The 21,152-nt window shown below is 25.8% G+C and overlaps 1 protein-coding gene across 1 annotated transcript; it reads left to right on the top strand.

The window, feature by feature from the left end:
- Window positions 1-10,327: 10,327 nt before the first annotated feature.
- LOC132931390 (uncharacterized) lies at window positions 10,328-14,415 on the top strand. The gene is made up of 5 exons (XM_060997407.1): window positions 10,328-10,852; window positions 11,098-11,479; window positions 12,614-12,697; window positions 12,770-12,867; window positions 14,228-14,415. Exons 1-4 carry the CDS (start codon window positions 10,362-10,364, stop codon window positions 12,824-12,826), a joined length of 1,014 nt encoding a protein of 337 aa, XP_060853390.1. The 5' UTR covers window positions 10,328-10,361; the 3' UTR covers window positions 12,827-12,867; window positions 14,228-14,415.
- The last annotated feature ends 6,737 nt before the right edge of the window (window positions 14,416-21,152 follow it).

Raw genomic sequence — 21,152 nt, 5'->3', positions numbered from 1 at the left:
TATCATTTGAAACTATATGAACCTGGTACACATCCACAAGCTACAATTATGTGTATCTTAGGTACACTCCTATTTTTCACACTCATAAATAATGTAGTTGTATACTATACACTTACAAAAATATAGAATGAAAAATGATTATTATTGTACCGCCAATTCGAACAGTAATAACTATGATTCATTTAATATTATGTTTTATTTTACAGAAACAATGTCTGAATTCAGCAAAAAGAAAGTTGACATCATTTATAAGAATTTGGTGTCTCTAGGTAGTGATGTTCGTATCAAACGTATATCACAAGAAGACATTAATTTACTGACAAAGTAAGTATTTTAATTTATGAATATTTAGTATTTTACTAAATGGTGCAACTAAACTATTTTTATTTTGTATTATTGTCAATTATTTACAAATTACAAAACTTCTTCTATTTCACATTTTTAAATAGTAGATATCATTTTTTAAAGGCCTCATGTAATTAATAATAATTAATATTAATTATTATTATTAATTATGTATTAATGGTTAGTTTCATTATTTACATTAGTTACAACTTAAATAATTAAAATAATTGTTCAATATTAAAAACAGTTAAATCATACTCATAGTCATAACTCATAGTACACGTAAGAGGATTTTAGAAAAATTGAAATATGTATAATTAAGTTTAGAAGTATAACATTAGAATGTTTTGAGAAAAATTTCATTTTTATTTTTAAAATGTATTATTTAATACATAATGTAATATTCATTATTCATTTTAATTATACCTTTAATATATTCATATGGCCTAGGGAAAGTGGCATCACCCTCGCCCAGTGCATTTTAATAAATGCACTGCAGTAGCCCTTCACTGACCTTAACTGATTGGTGTAGTCTGGTCTTCCAGGTTGGGGGTTGAGCGACGGGCTAACAACCCGTCCTCGTAAAAAATCAATTTGTTGTGAATCTTCTAAATAAACCTCGGGTCGTTGATGTATAAATATTATGCTCTTGTGAAAGTGCTATAAATAAAAAGATATATACAATATTTAAATAAATAATTTTATAGAGTTAAACTACAATAAATCTTTTTTTACATAAAATTATGTCATATTTGAATTTTCTAAAATTCAAGTACCTGCAATAGGACTAAATGAGTTTCTATCAAAAAGCTTTCTTTTTGCTTTTAAAGGTAAACTGTAACTTGCATTTTGATTATTTGATTCGTATTTAATGTTATGACCTTGCTTGCTTTCAACATCTATAACATTTATAATAACAATGTATATGTACATCAACATATAGTTTTAAATTAATATATACCTAAATGACTAGAAGATAAATGATCAATACTATTTGAGTTTTTCTTTTCTTTAAATGTTACACAACTTAAACTGTAACTATTTGATTTAGTTTCATGAGTATCATTCATTGCACCATTAGATTTGGGTGTAATATCTGTAAAATGTATAAAATGATTATCTTAGTTCATAATTTCCAAAATGTTCATGAATTGTGTAAATAAATAAGTCTTTCAATACAATTATATTTTTATTTTAGGTTTTAAGTGTGACAAATGAATGTATTCATTTTATAATAAGAATATCCACATGCTCTATTTTAAAGCATAACCTAATTATACTTTAACTGACAAATAAAATGAATAAATTGAAAAGTTAAGTATAAACATACTTTTGTTAAAGGAAAAAATTGGAGGATCTAATACTTTTGATTTTTTTGCACGAGATTTTGAAATCTCATCATCACAAGTAGATAAATCTGAAGTATTTTCAGCCTTCTTCAACTTCGCTCTAGCTTCTGTTAGAGTAGCTAAAAAATATTAATTTAAATGAGAATTATAATTATATTTATAAATAATGAATTTTTTATTTTATTTTAATGACAGTAATCAAATTAATCAGTATACTTTAAAGTATTACAAATAATAAATTATAATAGATTTAGTAAAAAATAATAATAGTCAATTTACCAATATTTTTCTTTAATGTTCTTGAGGCAAAATAATTAAAATCAAATTTGTTGGCTAATACTCTACGTTCAATATTTTTTTTTACATCTTTTTTGGGCCAGGCACAAGTATTACTTTTAACCCAGTGTGCTGGAACGACTTCAATAGTATTTTCAGTTTCAAATAACACTATTGACCACATATTTACATCCACTCTGGAAAAATGTACCTAGAATGTACATATTTTACACAAATAACTAGATGTTATTACTAGAATAAACTACATAATTTATAAGTTTTTAATTTAATACTTTATAGTATATAATAGGGAACGTTTAATAATATAAGTACCTATATTTTAAATAACTAAGCAAAGATCATACAATTCGCGTTTCCTATCTTCATATTTATATTGTCTTAATTTACATTTAGCTACTAATAATATATGACCTAATTTATTTATACAGATAATTATAAAATTTAAAATTAAAAAAATCTATTAAGTTTATCAATACAATTAATAATGATTACAATACATATATTTACATGTTAAGAAAAAAAAAATGGAAAATTTTATAACAAATTTTCTAAATGTCATGTAAAAGGGATACAACAACCTGTTCATTTTTGTAAGATAAAATCATAACTTTTTTTTTAACATCTTTAACATTCCAAAACTTTAAATTTTTAGACAAATGTTTAACAGAAAAATTTCCTAGATGTGATGATTTAATAGGCTGAACATAAAAATCTGTTTTTTCCCTAAATTCTCTGCCAATCAAAACTATATTTCCAGTGTTTTTTGAATGTCCAATATTAATTAATTTAACAATTTCATTATTATTTGTACAAAAATATGAATCTGCATCTACATTGGTTTTTAATTTGTAATTTCCCAAAATTAATGTACTAAACTGTGGATTTGTCACAAAGTTATTTATTAGAGGCCCCTTATTATGTTGTCCTATTAATAAGCCTTCACTATTCTTCATATTATCACATTTTTTTTTTAAATTGCTGGTTGATTTTTCTCCCTCATTATATCGTATTATAACCTGCTCCAATGGTTTATCAGGCTTTCTAATCATACTCTTTAGTACTTTCATGTAGTTCTCAAACGAAAATGTACTACAATTATCGAGAGATCCGAATCTATCATAATCATCTACCAAATGAAGTAAGCCATTTTCATGCTCAATCGTGTTGTTTTTGGGGTTTTTTGGGGTTCCTATTGTTTTATCGTAACCGTGCTCAATCGTGTTGTGAAAAAGGTCAATCATGCTCAATCGTGTTCCAGCCTCCGGCCCCACTGGATTCCTCTTAGATACGGCCTTAGTCATTGTAATAGATATGTTAAATTTAATTTCAAGGATAAATATTATTGTCCACGAAAAACGATTCGAGCGTATAACGTAGACTGTTTGTGGTCTGTCAGCCTTTCGTATATTATAATATACTCAATACTAATAAGTATATTTCACGATATTTTGATTTTTTGATATAGCTTTTAAAGTCATTTATTATACTATTAGTAATGGCTCGTAGATAAATATTTTGAAACTGAAAATTAAAATTATTATTATTATTTTGAACTTTGTTAATAAAATATCTTTTATCTGGTCTTTTAAAAATAATTTAAGTAAAATATTAAAATGTCAAAAATAATAAACATCAGAAAACATAAATATACAATTATTAAATGTATAATAGATTATTACGGCTAGTGGCCTTATATCTTTACAACAGCGACACGGTGTATACTGTATAAATGTATAATACATAGTATTAGGTATAGTGAACTTCATTTTAATATCGTCTACAATACGTGGTTTATTTTCCCCTAGTCGTTTTTCTAAACTGCTCCTGTTTTATAAAAAAGTAAATTCCCAAACGGGTCCGATATTTTATAACACAAATTCCTCCTCACTTTATACAGACTGTTTCAAAAGAGGTATGGTTAAAAATGTATTGGTGAACACTAAGTAAATTATAAAAATTATATAAAAAAAATCATAGGCTATCGTATTATTGTGAATTAAATTTAAAAGTAAAAAAAATGTAAAACATGTATAATATATACTCGTATATATAAATATTAAAAAAATCAAAAATTTAAATTATAGGTAAATTTTTTGGCACAATTTTTTATATAAGTACTCCATACGAATATTTTTACCGAATACACGAGTATGTATAATATTTAATTCCGGTTTAGAAATTATGTTCAATGTTTCGGTAATTTCGATATTATCAATATATCTTATATTTTCAGTATTCAGTTTTAAACATTTTAAATTTAAAAATATGATATACCGGTATACAGTACTCGATAGTAATATCTTCGTCCTACATGTTACGGTAAAAAATAAAAAAAATAATAACAATCAACATACATAATTTATTCAATATACTAAATAGATAACAAAATTAATAATTATTGTTTTTGAAATAAAAAATCGTAAAATTCGTTTACTTATACTAGAGACTTAGAGGAGCTCAAATTGGTAATACCGTTAGTATTTTGGGAATTTACCGGTTTCTAAATTTTTTTCGGCGGGAGCCGTTTAGGAATTTACCTGTTCGTAAAACCTTTTTTGTCGAGAGCCGTTATTTTGGAATAAGAAAATAATGGACGGTAGCCGTTTGGGATGCCGGTTACTCCGTCCAACCCATGACAATATTGCATATTACGATTAAAACTATCGGTCGGCAGTTTTATTGAATCGGTGACCGTCGTACAAATAACTAAAATAATATTTACATCGAAATAAATATTTATAGGTTTAAGATTTTGTAGCCTTCAATAATAATAGACAGTGATATATTGTTCAATTCGGATAAAAATACTTCTATATATTTTAGTTTTTATTAATTATTATTAGTAGCTGGTATTTTTTTAAGGGAAGGTGCAGTTTTTAAATCTTTTCCGACGAGCTACCATTGATGTTGACCTAAATATATAAAATGATAATAATTGTATAATTCAAAACTAAAATATATATTCTAATTAATACGTCAATACGTGTATGTGAATATATTATAAAATGTATAATTTAAATTGAATAAAATTATAATGGTAATTATTTAATTAAAAATTAAAATGTGTAATCTAATTAATATAAATGTAACTACTTTGGGCAATATATGGACATATGTTTTAAATAAGTGAACTTAGCATAGTAAAAAAGTAGCAATACATACGGAATAAAATAAAATATATTGACTCGTTTTATTTTTATTTTTAATAGTGAAAATAAAATATAATTTAATATTTTTTTGAAATTTTTTTCAAAATAGTCAATTTGTAAATCTAATTTTTAGAAAAGTTAGTTGTAAAAATATTTATTAAACGAAGTTAAATTATTTTATATAATTTAGACTATACATTTTATAATATATTCACGTGTGATACACGTAATAATTAGAATATCTGAAATTCTGAATGTACATATTATAATTTATAGTTTTGAATCACACAATTATTATAATTTTATACATAATATGTACTATATATTTTAAAATACATATACATAAGGAGAGAGGGGAGTATTAGCAGTATCCGGCGAAATCGATATGCGCCTCTGATTTTTAAGCATTTGAATATATTTCAATAAGATAGGTATATAATACTTATAAAATATCAAAAAAATTACAATTCTGCAATGTTTATGCCGCTCCTAAAATCTAACTCTAAAGCCGCCACTACTTTGAGTATATCGATATATTTACATAATGATAGATCAAGATAAAAATACGCATTAAATTAAATCATTTAGAATGAAAATATTCACAATTGCACAGATTCTATAGTAAGTTGGAATTGGAATACGATTTAAGATAGTAATTGCCAAAATTGAGTAGGTTTTAAAAATTTAATCACAGTTTAGGTACATAAATCATGTACCTACATTTTAGAAAAAGGTTAATTTTGTTGCATTTACCGACGAACCCATCCAAAATAATTTACGACTTAATTTTGGATCGTGCCCATACGTTTGGATACATTTAATTGTTAACTTACAGAATACCATTATAATCGCATGTAAATAGTTAATAAAAGAATAGCCTTTATTATGGATTTCCGTTAATAATTTCTATACGATTATACATAATAAACGGAAATATCTATTTGTATTGACGGTATAATACATTATAATAATCTGTATACATGCAAATATGCAATACAATAACGGCGAACATAAAACTTTAATTTAAGTTAAAATACTTGCTAATGGCATATGTGTCTGTTCAATAAGTAGGTATTCAACATATTAATCCGTACAAGGGGCAATAGGTTGTCTGGACTGCAAGATAATTGATCTTAATAACGATTTAAAAATTTAATAACGATCGGCGTCGTCTGGTCCAACGCTAATATATATTATATGTTTCGTGGAATGCAGGAAGAATACTATTTGTTACAAAAGATAAGGGAAAAGATAGTGTGTTAAAAATATTTTTTATTCTTGGACGATATAATAATATGCATTATGCAGGTATTATGGGCCACCGGACAGACCTTTCCTTAGACATTATGGTCGTGACCGTTGTCAGCCTTGTCACTAAACGTGTAGGTAGATGACAATAAAAAATATGAAACGAAAAATTTTACATCTATAAAAGGTATAAGTACATAATATCGTACGTCGTTATAAAAGCACGAGTATAGCTTTTATAGTTATATATTACATTTATTATATACTAGTTGATCGTGCACTGCAGTGTCTGTGACCAATTAAATAACTTCACTATAACATTTACCTTTCCAAATACTCTGTTAAATGTTTTTTACCTACACATACTTTTAATGTAGTAATTTGAACGGTTTTGAAAAAATATACCACTCGCGTATAAAATGATGTAGGTATAATTATTATAATAACTATTTTAATTGTATGTAAACAGTGGCATCCGACTATATACGAACAAAATATACAGTGAGTTGAGAGTTCCACTAAATGTGATCACATTGGTTTAGATCATTTTCAATTTCATATAACATTCTTTTTTTATTGATGAGTTTTTATTGATATGTATGTTTAAAATTAGATTAAAATAAAATAAAGTGATCGTACTTGAGAATCTACTAATTTTATTTTCATATTAGCCTGAAATTAAAATCCATATTCAGTTAATATAATAATTACATGATTTTTAATTATTTAATAAATAAATAAAAATATATGTACATTGTACATATTGTACCTAGAACTGTTGAACAACTGAAAAGAATCGTTTTTGACATATTTTTTAATAGATCCTTTAAACTTTATCATAACAATTCTTGTTTCTTTTTTTTAGTGAAAGTTTGAAATACCATTAAAACGATAAGAATGTTCTTAAAAATGATTCAATTATTCGGTACTTTGTAACTCTAATAAAAGGTTGATTCTATAAACCAGTGATCACATTAAGCGGAACTCATTGTATTATGAAATATATATGTTTTAAATATATTCGTTTTTCGTGAGGCAAAATTTCACTGGATGTACCACTCTTAAAAATACAAAATTAAAAAAATTAGCACCTAAGTGCAAAGTGCATATCTTTAGTTACCTACCTATAGGATTATCTATGTACCTAATTTCAAATAGATTGTGGCATTGTGCTGATGTGTATCGCTTACACATACAAACATTGTTTTTTATTAATATAAGTAAAAAACAAGGCAGTGGCGCTGATCACGTATGACAAGTGGGGTAAATACCTCAGAACTTTTTAATGGGTCATGAGTAATTTTTTTGATATAGTTGTAATTTGTAAATACTAAATAGTAAATATAAAAAAGTAAACAGCTCCGTTACCCCAGCACTGTCATGTATGAAACTGAATATAAAAATTATCCAGTATTATGTACTTTATTCTGTACAATTTTGTATAACCAAAATACAATTTTTACACCTACCCGAACACGAGAAAACGCGATTTCCCCGTGTCCGTGCTGCGGTTTCACACACACACACACACACACACACATATATATATATATATGATAACATATATATTTCTATACTAAATAATGAAATATACTAATATTACTATTGGTTTGCGTTCAAGGTGTATTTTCAAATTCTGGATATTTATGGTTATATTTTCTTTCCGAAAGTTTATGGTCCACTACTTTAAAGTTCAAGAATTTATAGTCCATGGTAATATGGATCAATATTTTTTAACTTCATAAATTTATGGCCCGTATATGTGTACTTTCCGTGATAATCATTTTTCCAAAATATTATGGTTCGTGATTAATTTTAATAAATTAGATTATGAATATAAAAAATTATTCACTATCCAAAATAATCAATAATAAGAAATAACTGCATACTCATTTATGATATTATATTTACTAACTTTGTTATTGGTATCGTTATAAATATATTCTTAATTATACATAAATCAAATGTGAAAAAATTATTGTAAAAATTATTTATACAAGAAAAAATAAGAAACAAGAAAAAAAAGTAAAATAAATTTTTGCAGTCATTGTTATTGTTAGTTGCTACTACCATTATTTTTATGAAAGTAATTTAGTGTCTTTATTGATGTCGAAAAGATATTTTAAAAATGTCTGTTTGTCAGAACCTACTCTTGTTGGAAGGTATTATGAATTAATAAATTTTACAGTGTACATTGTACACTGTACAATGGTTTATTAATAAAGAAATATTAATAAATACATAACTAAACTTTGGATCACAAACTACAAAGTAACATAGAATACTAAAGGTACTATACTATACTACTTAATAAAAAAAATTACAGGCCGTTAAATATTGAACCTATTTATTACAATATGCAGTATCCATAAAATATAAAGATTATATTTATTAGGAGTAAGTAATTAAAAATACAAAAATAACAAAAAAAATTATAAAATTAGGTTGTGGAAATACACCATGTTTTCTATGTAGGATTTCTGGAATCAGTACAAAAACACCACTTTCACACTTTCACGACAATGAGTTTTTTTAATATACTTAAAAGAACATTTATTTTAAATATTTCAATAAAATAAATGTTTTTGTAAAAATAAAATTATGTTTAATTGTAAATATAGACATTAATAATGACAAATATAAATATAATTGTAATTGGAAATATTGTAATGCATCAACACCATTCTTATCATTTTTATTAATATCAAAATATGTGTTTTTTAAGTAAATTATAATTTAAATAAATTTCAGAAAAACCAAAACGCCTGAACTAAGAACATTTATAGAAAATAAATGTCTCGATTTATCTTACTTAAAAAGAAATAAAGTGGAAAAAAAGATAAAGAAAAATTACAACCTGCGCTCTTCTTTCCATGTACCCTCGACAAGCCATCAAAACATGTCAAAATCAAATACTTCACAGCCTACTGCCAAACTATCATTATCAAAAATAAAATTAGAAAATCAATTTGGTAATTCGACAGTACCTGCTTCGCCAACACAAATTGAATTTCAAGAAAAAAATAAAACTGTAACTAAAAACACAAAAAAGATAAAAATAAATCACAACCTGCGCTCTTCTTTCCATGTACCATCGACAAGCCATCAAAACATGTCAAAATCAAACACTTCACAGCCTACTGCCAAACTATCATTATCAAAAATAAAATTAGAAAATCAATTTGGTAATTCGACAGTACCTGCTTCGCCAACACAAATTGAATTTCAAGAAAAAAATAAAACTGTAACTAAAAACACAAAAAAGATAAAAATAAATCACAACCTGCGCTCTTCTTTCCAAGTACCCTCGACAAGCCATCAAAACGTGCCTAAATCAAACCCTACTGCCAAACAATCATTAGCCTATATAAAATTAGAAAATCCATTTGATAACTGGACGGTACCTTCTTCATCAATACCAAACAAGTTTCAAGAACAAAATAAAAAAGCAGCTAATAAATCGAATAGGATAAAGGAGAAACTAGTTGATAATAATACATTAGAAAACGAATTGCCTTCCAACTCTGAATTCAATGATAACTCTAAAAACTCAAAAGTCTCTTCAGAAAATTTGATAGGAAAAATTAAAGTACGAGATCCAAAAACTTTAGTAGAACCTTCATTATACAGAAAATATAAAAAAATTTTTCATGTGCCTAAAACTAATACATATACTACCAGAAATAGAACATCTTTATCAAACTCCAATCAAAAAATTGATTTATCTTTACATGAAATTACATATTTATTTGAAAAATATTTTACTAAGACTTTTCAAGAAACGATAGTAGTAATGGCGAATATTGTAAATGTAAATTTATTATGTGAAAACGAGCAAGCTCTTAGATCAAAAAAGAACTCTATAAATGATCATCATAAATTTATACTAGTGTCCAAGTTCCAAGATAATGTTATGTCGATTTTACTGATGATCGACGATCCTGACATTGACCGCATCACACAGATATTGTTTATGTGCATGTTGAATATCATTGCACAGTTACATGTTTCGCATTTGAATTTTAATAATACCTTTAAAAATCTTGTACAGTTCTTTAGTAAAAATCTTCAACGAAGCGAGTCAAAATTCCTTAAACTAATCGAATGCATAGAATCTAAAACATTTCTATCACAGTGTAATGTATTGATTAAATTAGTAGAAGTTGCTGGCCGTCACGATCATTTCATGAAGAATCGTATGGCAATATTTTTCATGCCTAAACAAAATATAAATTATTACCAAGCCATAATAAATGCCGTAATTCAAAATTTGGAAGTAGATTTTATAACATTGATGAACGAAGCTACATTAAATTGCCGTAATAGTTGCAAGTTTAAAGATCCACATGCTATTTTTTTGAAAAATGCAAAGTGCGCCATTAAAAATTCGCCAATACTTTTAAGTACAAACAGAAACGGGGATCAACATGGAACAATAACCACATCTACCAACGCAAATAACAAGTACATGAATTATATTATATATCATATAATCATTGAAATTGTTTTATTGTTATCATCTGTAATAAATTAAATTCATTTTCTAATTCATTATTTGAACAAATTTGCATGTATTGTTTGCTATATTACTTAACTTTTAATTTAATATATTTAATATATTTAATTGCATGTTTAATTAGATAACCTTTAAAATTTACTTTTTATACATTACCTACTCAACATTTAGATAATCTTTATGATAGTTCCAGACCTACAAATCATAGAAGATTGATCGGGAATAGTACTTCAGAAACGACTACTAATACAAATTTGGAAATTAACTTAGGAAGCAGTATTTCAAATACTACTAGAAATGCATCTGAATCAATAGTTCCTTGTACTTCTAGTACATCAATGTACCGTGTAAAAGCACCTGAAAGGGCTACTACTAGTTATTCTCCAGCACAAGTGGATAATAACAAAAATACTATTCCAGTGTATCCTGATCTAAAACCTAATAATACAACAGTTTTTTTAAAAAACACAAAGCAGCAACCACAATTAAATATAAATATAACAAATAATACATATAATACCAATGTAACAATGCCCAGCAATGAGCAACCTCGGGTTGTAAGCATTATCTCTTTTGTAAGTATATTAAGTTAATATTTATCTTTTAAAATATATGAATACTTCTACCCAATGTAACCTTATTTTTGAAATGTGTTTATAATCTATGAGAGATTCAGTTAGATTTTTGTTGCGCTTTGCAACACTAATTAAGATTGTATTATTGATACGCTTTATTCGACAAGAATAATTTATAATGTAGTCAGTTGCGCCAGAATCTAAAAACCAGATTATTCCACCTTTTTCTTCTATGAGTTTGATGGTTACTGTTTGTTTTTCTGATAATAATACGACGCTTTTATAAGGTTGATTATCGTCATCAACTTCACTGTAGTTTGAAACTTCTTGGATTTTTATCCTAACTATTGAGTCTTTGTAATCTTCATTGAGATTTGAAATTCCCAGGTTTCTTGCAGTAGCAGCAATTTGGCGTATAGGTCAAAACATTTTGGAACACTACTGTTTATGGTAATACATTTTGTTCTAAACTTCGGATAGAATTATCGAATAGGACTACCGATTTTGGAGGTTTCAAGCATAGCAACATTGATAGTTGATACCTTGATTATCAAAAGGTTTTTTTAAAGTTGGAAAAATTAATTAAATTTGACTAACAACTTCAAATCTATTTAAAATTAACATATTAGGTACCTAAATATTACTTTTAGTATAAGACAGGTAAGCCAGGTTGGGTTTCGGTATTACCGTTTCGGTATTTCGGTAAATGATTGAAATTTGAGACTTCTTTTGATAGAAGAATAAAATATAGGTATGAAAATAAAAGGTCGGTGAGGTAAATGGGTAAAGGTCTTAAAAGAAATTTCGGTGACATCACCAACCTAAAATAAAGAGGTCATAGAACAAGTTTTCCGGACAACAGAGAATAATCATTATTGAGCAAGTGTTTGAAAATATGCTATCGATTTTCGGCAAAGACCAGGTAGCATATTAATTAATGTAATAATATGCTATCATTAATGTATGTACATTAATTGAATAAAATGCTTGTATATTATAAATTTATAACGTAAATGTGCATACGAGTACAATTAACTTAAAAATCAATTATTTTTCAAGCGTCAAATAAAGTTACAAGATTTTTCATTCAAATATAATGGTAAAGTTTTAAAGTTTTTTTTTATATTTTTTCAGTGTGAAGCAAATGATTGTTACAATATAGGAACAATAGTATGCCAATTTTGTTATTTAACAATATACTGTAGCAAAGAATGTCGGGTAATTTTTTAAAATTAATTTGAAAAAAGAAATACACTGTATAATATCTGTTTGAATTTTTATTTTTAATAGCGGAGACATCGAGAATTTGGGAGCCATAAATGTAATAAAGCTAATAAACCCATTTAAACTCTATACAGTAAAAAGAACTTGTGCTCATACTCAAATCGGTAAGTAATCAAAATATGATATATTTTAGCTTAGGTTTATGTCACACTAACATTGAGATAAGTAAAAGTTTAAAAATCAGATGAAGACAAAAAAGTTTACCTAACCAACCCAAAAACAAATCAATTTTTTTTATAAGAATTGTAATTGCCATTAAAATATTTTAAATTATTTAATATTTATAATAACATTATTATGTATACATAAAATTGCTATCAATATACTGAATTTGTATAAAAAATATGAAAAAAACATTGACTTAATATTATAAGAATATTTTATTAGGTGTATGTACCTACTTGGCTACTTAGTTTTGAAACTAGAAAACCTACTTAATTTATAATGAATATGTGTGAACTATATGCTATATAAGACATATTTATATATGTATCTATTGGATAATTAATTATATTAATGGTATGACACTATGACAGTTATAATTACCTATCAAATTATTATAGAACGGCACGAAAATTACTGATGTAAATAGAGTACCTATTATTTTTTGGGAGGCTAACTACTTAAAATATAATAAAACCAAGTTTTAATGGATATTTAAAATTTTAAAATCTCGAAAATTTAAAAATTATTTTGAATTAGAAAGTTCATAAGTTATTGTATCCCTTCTACATCCAGTGGTGGTTCCATAGAGTATAAATAAATCTCAATTCAGTATACAATATACTTTCACAACTAGCCTACTATATTTCAGTTGATAGGTACATGAGAAATAATTTTATGAGTTACTTTATAGTCTATTTATACATTAAATAATTTTAATTTTAATTTATAATAAATGATTTATGTTTTAATTACTATAATCACTATTACTAATAAGTAATGACTTGTTTTACGTATTTACACATAGGAGAGCGGACGATCTACTCTCCCCCGCTGTAAGACCGGCACGGCGACACTTGTAGAGACTTTTAAGAATAAAACTTGCCATCAATATTGTAAAAATAAATTTAGAACTTTTTTTTTATTTAAAATAGTTAAACATAGCCAATGATTGTACACTACAATAAATCATTAGTTTTTTAATTTATTTATTTATCAGTTTATAAATAGGTATTTATACATTTTTATAATATATTAAAAAAAACATAAAATGTTTGGAATCATGTTCAAATTTAGGTACATTTTATAGAATATGTAAGAATATAAGAATATATAAAACTATAAAAGGTTAAAAGTTACGAACTGTAACTGACAATTAAATTGTATTTGTATACATTGTTTTGGTATTTTATTTAAACAAAATTATTTATTTTGATCTATATGCCTATATGAGATTCACATGAATGGTATCTTTTAATAAAGATTAAAAACAAAAATATTGGTTAATTTTAATATTTTTAGGAACAAATTTCAATTTATTTTATGTTCGCTGCTCAAAGATGTTACAATACATTTTATTCAAGTACCTATTCAATTCCAGACTGAAACCAAACTTGATAATATGAACTAATACGATTGAGTATTATACGAAAAAATATGTCTACAATTCAATAAATAGCAACTAATAGAGTTGTGTGACATGGGATGGAAGTTTAACACCTATGTATTAAAAACATATTTATTAATTGTTTACTAAGTTAGTTTAAAATAAATTTTAGATGTATAATTTTAGTAAAGTTAAGTACTAATAAGGTATTAGGTATAATCAATATATCATCTATACCAATAATTTTCAATATATCTTAAGATTCAATTCCTATATTTAATTGTGTTTAATTTTATAAATTTTTTTTGTAATAGTTATGATTAAATATTTATGTTTTAAACTTAACCTTTAGTTTTAAGGTTAATATATGATTAATTATTAGTTAATATTATTTTTGTCCATAATAATTGGAACACAAATAGGAAAATTAAAAATGTTGTTAATTATTGATGCTTAAAGTATCCCATCATAGTAAATATTAAGAGGACGCCATCATACCCGCAAGTGTTGACTCTGTCTTACTAACGTACATCATAACAAATTTTCGTTCAGTAGAATACATTTTGTGACGTTAGCTTTAATATTAGAGTAAATTTACCTATTATCAAATTTAAAGGTAAGAATATTATCTAGACAATGACATATGATTTTATTGATATTATCATTTTAAAGTGAGTTACAGCTATGTAAAATATAACAACTTTAAAATGTTCATAACTCACTTTAAAATGATAATATCAATAAAATCATATGTCATTGTCTAGATAATATTCTTACCTTTAAATTTGATAATAGGTAAATTTACTCTAATATTAAAGCTAACGTCACAAAATGTATTCTACTGAACGAAAATTTGTTATGATGTACGATAGTAAGACAGAGACAACACATGCGGGTATAGCGTCCTCTAAATCTTATATTGTGAAACCATTTACATTGCAATTACTCGATTTAAACGGCATTTGTGTATATTCTATAAATTCACAAACTAACTTTAAAATAAAAAATAAAACATGTCTTGAGCCTTATGACTTAAAAAAATAAAATAATTTTTATATTTACATCTCAAACTATTATTGTTGTTCCTTTTATAACTAAAACATGACTTGTTTTATTATAAAATAAATAATTTTTATTAGCTAATACAATTTATATTTTAAGCATTTCTTTAGAAAAATTTATGCATTATTACATATACAATATTTATTTTGTAATAAACAATTTTGTACATTTATATTTGTCATACATCAAAATACATGGAATAGATTACAATATTTAATTGTAAATAATAATAATGTTTATATTTATTGTATGTACTTTATTGTTTTATAGCCTAATTTAAACATTTTGTAATTGTTTTTTTTGTGTTTTTTATTTAATTAATAAAGAACCCCCCAAAAAAACTATAAATACTAATAACATACAGTTATTTCGACTTATAACACGAGTTTTAACTATCCTATTTCTTAGTATTTCAATTTCTAAATTTTTAAGTACCCTAGTAGGTAACCTACCTATTTTTTGTTTTTTTTTTTTTTACTTCGGTTTTCCAAAAGACAAGTAAATATAGTCAAATTATAAAATTTAATCAAGCTTTCTGATGTTATTTGCTAAATAATCAATCACTGGTGGAGGGGGGAGTGATGGCCTTCCCAGTAAATAAATACGCCACTGGTTGCAGTTAATACCACCTTTGACCTTACCGTTAGGTTCAAATTGGGTGAATAGGTTCGTGGTATAAATAGGTAATATCTATAGACAATCTTTTTTTTTCGTGTTTGAAATCGACGACGCTGTGGGAACTGCTTTCGCATTACTTCCACAATCTACATTGTTTGAAAATGTCATTAGGTACATAAATAGTATAATATTAATAATAATATAATTAATAATAGTATAATATTCATAAACGTTCCAAGTTCCTACAAAAATGTTTTTGCAATATAACAAAAGAATTAAAATCGTTACAATCATCAAATTATAAAAAAATAGTAATATTTTTATAGTTTTTAGATTTTTTAGTTCCAGAATAAAATACTCAAATACTGTTTAGGAACATTGTATTTAATTTATCAAACCTTATTTATATAAACTGAAAATGTTATACATTTTTTACTACAAAATGTTTGTAGTTTGTAAGTTTTTGTAATTATGACGAATACCGAAAAATTTGAAATTGGAATGCACATGAAGACAATTGAGCCTATGTATTTTTATTCATTTTTATACAGATATAAGAATAAGTTTTTTGACATCTTGTAATTTATTTTAAACACTTTTGACCCAGTGAATAATTGGTATAGATGGGTACCTATTTAAAGAAAGAAGTTTTCAAAAAAAAATTGAACTTTTCTTATGTCTATGAATATTTCAAAAAAAGTCAAAATATTTAAAAAATAATGCTATGCATAGAAAATGTTAATATAAATATTTGGTAAAAATTGCAAGTTCTTATCTACGGTTTTTCGTTTTTAAATAACAAAAAGATGTCTAAGAAGAAATACTTTTTACGGTTTTACAATATCGTAAAAATTTAAAATTCAAACGATAAAAAAAGGATTAATTTTACTCCAGTAGAAATTTAATTAATTTTTATTGAAAAACTTAAAAAAAAACCTTATATTAAATTTATAAATCTTGAGTATCAATATTTTAAATTTTATGAACAGTAAAATAATATTATGCTATTTTTAGTTTTTTGACATAATTCAGTAAAATTCTAACTTCACAACATCTATAATTTTTTTATGGCTTTAGATTTAACTTTTTTTTTTAACTCTAATAATAACGACTTACTTGTGAAGATCCTTGTATTCAATTTTCAAGGTTTTTGACCTAGTGCTATTGATCAATTGACATTTAAAAAAAAATGAAAAGTAAATTTGTTCATTAATAAATTATGCTATGTTTAGAATTTAATAATTTACACACTTAATGAATATTTTTAAGTTTCTGTGGTTAGCTATTCGTTTTTTAATTATAAACAAATAAAGAAATCAATTTTAAAAACTGGCTTAGCGTAAAAATACCGATTTTCCCTATTTCTTTGGATTATTAAAAAGTACTGCGAACTTTTGACCCCCAAAGTACCGACTAGATTCTGTTTGCTATCAAATACTCCCAAAGTGGAAAATCATTACAGTTTTTTTGCTCAAAAAGGTCATTTTAGATACAAAAATAAAAATAAAATACCTAATTTGGAAAAAACAACATTGTAAAATCAATACATTCATCGCTCCACTTATAGGATCTTAAAAATAATAAAATAGGTAATCATCAAAATTATCAAGCAATATTTAATAAAATATTAAGCTTATCTTAAATTCATTCAAATATACATTAGCATTGCAAGACATATTAAACCAGTCACTAATAAAGTAATAAATAACGATTTTCTACAAACTATAAATTTAATCTTGACATGTATCGCATTAGATTACATAATTTTAATAAATCAAATATTCAATACCTATATTATTATATTATATATATTGAATGTTTGTTATAAATTACGTATACACAATTTGTAGCAGTAGGCACAATAAGAGTATGAGCTATGTGAAAACAAAGATACATGAACAATTTGAATGAAGAAGCCATCCATTGTTGATACTTGTAAATATTCAATAAAAACTGAAAATTATATCGTTTTTACCAACAAAATTAATCTCCATAATCATTAAATTGAATTTGTTATTTTTATAAAAACCAAATATTATAATATACTGTAATGATATATACATTATTATATATCATTATTTAAATTTTCATAAAATATCAGTGCAGCTGCACAAACATAGACTAAGCAAATACATATTATTGTGAAATAAATTAATCAACTATAAGATAAAATTACAATTAATTAAATTACCCTTAGACTTAGAAATAATCACAATCATTGCAGCTGTACAAATATGGGCTATTTAGTAAATAAGATACTGATGATGAGCAACGCCGCAATCTCCAAATTCTATCACAAAGGCGGCATATCATGTCTATAAAAGGGCAAAGAACAACCAATTCCGCGCTCAGTCGCTTACACAACACTGTATCGATAAATGTATGATCTTTTTCTGTGTCAAATTCTTACAAGTTTAAATAAATTTAATTCACTTTAATATCTTTCGAGTTGTTGAATATAATATTCTTGCACACCTCTCTCCACCCCGGTCCAGCATTCATTACATCAAGTCGCATCAAATATCGTCAGTGTCGGCCTGACCATGGCCGCTGTGCCGCGAATGCGGCCGGGGCCCCTCTCCGTTTTTTTTGTTTTTTTAAGTGTCGTCAATTTTGTTCTTGTTGGGTTTATAGGGAATAGGGACCCCCCCATGTAAAGTATTTATCGAAATATTCAGCCGTTATAGGAGCAATTTTTCTTTAGAGTCCCAAAAAATTGAAAATTAATTCAATAATCAGATGCTTTCCCATAGGTTAGGTTAGGCTTTGTACAAGTTAGAGGAGGTTTATTTGGATCAATTGCGCTACTGCAAGTTAAGTTCGGTTTTATCCTTATTTTGGACGAGACCACGAGGACCCCGCTTGCTCGACCCTGCAGCCTGCAGAGGCCCCGGTGCCCCGCTGTTGGATTCAGCAATCATATAAATATTGCATAGAAAAAAATGTATTATGTATTAATTTACAATACCTACTATAATCTATAATATCTGTATAATATATAAATATATAATAATGATGAAGGTATGACATTTACTTTTGAAAGTAACTTAAACAATATTATTCTTATTTCTTATACAGCTTATGAGTTATGGATATGTCTCCTAAGTTTAAATTTTATAATAGAAATATAATTTTAGTTTTCGTAATTTCATTTCTGTGTTATTAATAATTATTTTTTTATTGTTTAGTAGCTTCAAACGTTTCAATAGTTTCATAGTTTATTTTTAAACGAATGATTTCCATCGCGTCGGCTTCGTGTTAATATAATATTATTATTATAATGTTATTATTATTTATTTATGAATATTAAATAATGTTTTTCTCGCACCCATCGACCATAGTTATTTATAAAAATATTGTCGACTAATATAACTAGGATAATACGTACGCAGCTATGATTATTGATTTGTTATTTTTTTAATCAGACTGCTGTAGTCGTGTACTCGCGTGCTGTCGGTTATTGTTAATTGTTATGCGATACCTATATTTGATGTTATACTGTTGCCTATTGTTAATTTATTTACCGTGAATGTGTGCAATTAATTTATGAACATGAAACGTATATATAAATCTGGGGCCGCAAAAAAGGCAGAAAGAAATAAAAAAGCATTATTAGCGATCCAATCATCACCACATCAAAAAAAATATAAGTTTTCCTACACTGGAACAAGTGCAGCGTATTAAGATTGCTGCGAATAGTACGAAAAGTAAGTTTTAAATATGTTGATTAAGACTTTTTTGGGTTTTATTTTGGATATTGTGTATGCAGTGAATAAGAATTTCTTGTTTTTTTAGACTAAAATTTTAAACAACACTGCCATTTTAATAATAACAATAGAATTTTGCAAATTCACAGTCTTAAAGATATGAATATACCTATAAAGGATGATTTAGTGCAATTGATATTTGCACAGTTAAAAAAAATTATAATATAAAAAATTGAAACAAATAAAATATGTTTATTGCAATCATGCAAAATTATTATAACAAATTTAAATATAAAAAAATTTAAAAACAAAGTTAATGCATTAGGTAGGTAATTCAGTAATTGCAGTCTTTAGTAGGTATACAGTAAATAACTTTAACATAACTTCTAAGTATATATTATGATCCATATTGGAAAAAATGTAAAGTACCTATATTTAAAGAAGTATCTTAAAATAATGTTTCAACAAAAAACAGTGTACATTTTTTGGGGGCCCCATAAAAAAACTGATCCATGGGCCTTTGGTATGCCAGGCCGACACTGAATATCGTAACCTCACATCTCGAGTCATCCGAAAGGTAAGTGAAAATTCATATAATAGATATTTTAAATAGATTAGTTTATTCAAAAGGAAAAACTCATTTACCCAACCCCGTAATTTATCTTACAAGGTGATGAGTTAAAGACAAACATTAAAAATAAATAACATTTAAAATACTATCTCTTAATAATAATTATATACCATATTTTTAACTCATTACAATACTAATATATATAATATATTAATACTACTAATATTATTTATATTATTATTATTGTTTTAATCATTATTCCTATCATTTTTATTATTACATACTGATACTTATTACTTATATAAGACTTAAGTTGCTAACAACTATTACTATAAAATAAAATACCTAAGGAAAAAACAATTATAGTGAAATAATATTGAAGCAACTAAATAAGGACACTTAGGTAGGTACTTGAAACCTTCAACAATCGTCATCAGTGGCGCAACCAAGAGGAGGGGGGCTGAGTGTCTGGACAACCCCCTTAAAACTGTAATTTTAGAAATAATAATGTGTTATAAATGTTATAAGTTATAATGTTTTTTGTCCATAATATACTGTATACGCAACTGGCGGACATCCCTTGAAAAAATCCCGGTTGCGTCGCAGATCAACATACCTAATACCATTTTCGTATTTATTATTGTGAATACGACTGTATTTATAAAAATAACACGAAACGAAATCATAACATTATAATATTTATAAATGGATAGTCTATGGGATATGAATTTCAAAATTAAAATGTTGTCGTCTTCGTCCCGAGTGTTTTCGAGTGCATTTGTTCTGCCATGAGTATACGAGATCGGAAAGCCCAAGTTGTCATTTAGTTATTTCTCTCGACTTGTTGATAGTAGTTGATACTACAATATATTATGTGAAGGG

Source organism: Rhopalosiphum padi, unplaced genomic scaffold, assembly GCF_020882245.1.
Source record: "Rhopalosiphum padi isolate XX-2018 unplaced genomic scaffold, ASM2088224v1 scaffold1, whole genome shotgun sequence".
In the NCBI taxonomy this organism is placed as follows: domain Eukaryota; kingdom Metazoa; phylum Arthropoda; class Insecta; order Hemiptera; family Aphididae; genus Rhopalosiphum; species Rhopalosiphum padi.
The sequence above is the reverse complement of the archived record's forward strand: the minus strand, read 5'-3'. Positions and strand labels throughout refer to the sequence as shown.